This window comes from Macrobrachium nipponense, chromosome 23 (assembly GCF_015104395.2).
Source record: "Macrobrachium nipponense isolate FS-2020 chromosome 23, ASM1510439v2, whole genome shotgun sequence".
In the NCBI taxonomy this organism is placed as follows: Eukaryota; Metazoa; Arthropoda; class Malacostraca; order Decapoda; family Palaemonidae; genus Macrobrachium; species Macrobrachium nipponense.
The window spans coordinates 72,339,604-72,342,103 of NC_061090.1; the positions used below are offsets into that span (position 1 = coordinate 72,339,604).

Genomic DNA, 2,500 nt, shown 5'->3' on the forward strand with positions numbered 1-2,500 from the left:
CAGTGATATAATTGAATATACCAATAACATTAAAATAATATTTTCTCTCTCTCTCTCTCTCTCTCTCTCTCTCTCTCTCTCTCTCTCTCTCTCTTCTCTCTCTCTCTGTTTTGTATGGTAAATAAATGATTACCTAATGTATAATAAATAATACTATATAAGGAGTCCCTGGTTTACAATAGGGATTCTGTTCTCGAGACACCTCATAAGCCAGAACATTGTCGAAAATAATCAAAAATCCTAATAAAACATTACTTTTAATGCTTTGAGTGTATTAAAAACTATGTAAATTGCATCTTTATTGGATTTTTCATCAAATAAAATCTTCAAATATTTATTATTTTGCCTTTTTGGTGACATATTTCTTTTGTCACTTTGGGTTTGTAAACCTAGAAATAATTTCTGATGAACGTAATTGAAAAGTGTCCTAACCTCGGAACGTCGTAAGCAGAAACAGTCATAAACTGGGGACTGCCTGTAATGATAATACATTTATTACAATATTTATGCATTTCTGTAGTATGTTATATGAAAACATGAAAGAATAGAATTCACCCCTGTCTTTTATCTTGTACCAAGTGAAGGTGGGCCTGTCAGACAGGTTGCATTACTTTACGGAAAGTGACTGCGTGTCCAAAATTGTTCCCAACACCTGATCAACTAATTTGTACTTCTTCCTTAATTTATCTCTTTCTTTTCTGCTGCCAAAAGGTAAAATGAGAAATGGATAGATAGACAAATAGTTATTTAGTTCAACCCGCTCTCTCTCTCTCTCTCTCTCTCTCTCTGGAAAAGTATATACATAAGGCATGGCAGAGATGTGTCAACCATGGAGGTTCCTTCCAATCTTTTGATATTTTAAGGAGTTATTCTCTCTCTCTCTCTCTCTCTCTCTCTCTCTCTCTCTCTCTCTCTCTCTCTCTCTCTTTCTCCTCTCTCTCTCTCTCTTCTCTCTCTCATATTATTCTCTATGTCTCTAAAAATAAATCTTAAATAATTTCACTTTATGGACGTATATGTACAAGTAATGAATTTTGTGAGACATATTAATGAATTTTGTTGGGACATATAATAAGAAGTGAGAAGATAGAATATTTGTGCCTTACTGGAAGGATAGAGGGGAGGAAAGTAAGAGGTAGACAAAGAGTAAAATATTTGGACAGCATGGTGGGAGACTTGGATGGTGATTACACTGTAAATCAACTAATGCAAGCAGTAGAGATCGAGAGAGGTAGAGGCAAATGACCGCCAACCTCCAAGACACGTCACTTTTATTGGCTATATGTATATTTTTTTATGGTAAAATGTTTAAGATGACTTTGATCAAAGATTATTACAGGAATCGAATACTAATAACTGATGGTATATTTGATATAGGATGATACTTTAAGTATGCATTTGGTCTTTGAACTTCAAGGTAGGCCGTTATAAGCATTTTTAGAGGGGGTTTCTAAGTATTTGCGGATTCTAGCTATTCGTATGGGGGAGGGGGGTGTCTGGTACGCAACCCCCGCAAATATGGGGTGCACTGTATGTGTATTTTTAATGCAAGGGGTCATGTTCATTTGCACATCCATTTGTTTTTCATCAGTCATCATATGTCAGGAGATAATTACCTTATTTTCACTGAATCATTGCATAAACATCCAAGTGAGAAAGTTTACCAACTTCAACTGGTAAATATGTCTTGCATCCCAGAAAAGCAGAAGGAAAATCTCTTCCCCTTACTTTCTCTCTTTCTCTCTCTCTCTCTCTCTCTCATTCATATTTTTTATATCCCCTGGCTGTAGACTTGCTGGACAACAGTGACATAATTTTTGATCATTTCTAAGCGATTATTTGCTGATAAGGATTGTTTCTGCCCTACTGAGGCAGTCCATGTCTGTTGTGGTGATTTCATAGAGACACAAGCAAGCAAAATAATAGTTTTGCTGCCAATGTTGGCTGCTTCTGTGAAAGTTTATACAGTAGATAATATTCTTAAATAGTTATGAAAACGGATTAGTTGGAAAGTACCTGTTGAAATTATGTTTGAAGCCACGCAGACTTTGGACAATGAGTCAAAGATTTGGTAATAATAGCAAAAAGGTGAGAAATTATATAAATAAAAAAGTAAGTCTATAAAAACAGTTGCTTAACCAAAACCAATTCATCCTAGATGATTGCAACATAATACCTCCGCCCAAGGAATGCATAGATAACTATGCTGGTGTGTGCCAGAAGGACTGCGAAGATGGCAGGATTCCTACAGGGTTCTGCTTTGGAGACTGTCAATGCTGTGGCTGCCCGACAACAGACGAATGCAAAGCAAACCTTGGCTATTGCACCGAGTCTCTTGACACCTGTAATGGTATAAATAACCCCGAGTTGTGTCCTGGAGAGAAGTGCACTTGCTGCATGCCAGGTAAGCTCATTCAGCACTTATTTCGAGTTGTTGGACTTTGGTAAGGAAAACTTTTTCTGCGTTTAAATTTTGGTTTTTTATTTCTCAGATACCTAT

At 36.4% G+C, this 2,500-nt stretch overlaps 1 protein-coding gene across 1 annotated transcript in view; it reads left to right on the plus strand.

Annotated features, from left to right (window-relative positions):
- The window catches only part of LOC135198198 (protein psiR-like), a 379,223-nt gene that overhangs the window by 342,764 nt on the left and 33,959 nt on the right, over positions 1-2,500 (plus strand). Inside the window, exon 9 of the mRNA XM_064225779.1 lies at positions 2,159-2,404. Coding sequence (XP_064081849.1) covers positions 2,159-2,404 — 246 coding nt within the window. The remainder of the gene's footprint in view (positions 1-2,158; positions 2,405-2,500) is intronic.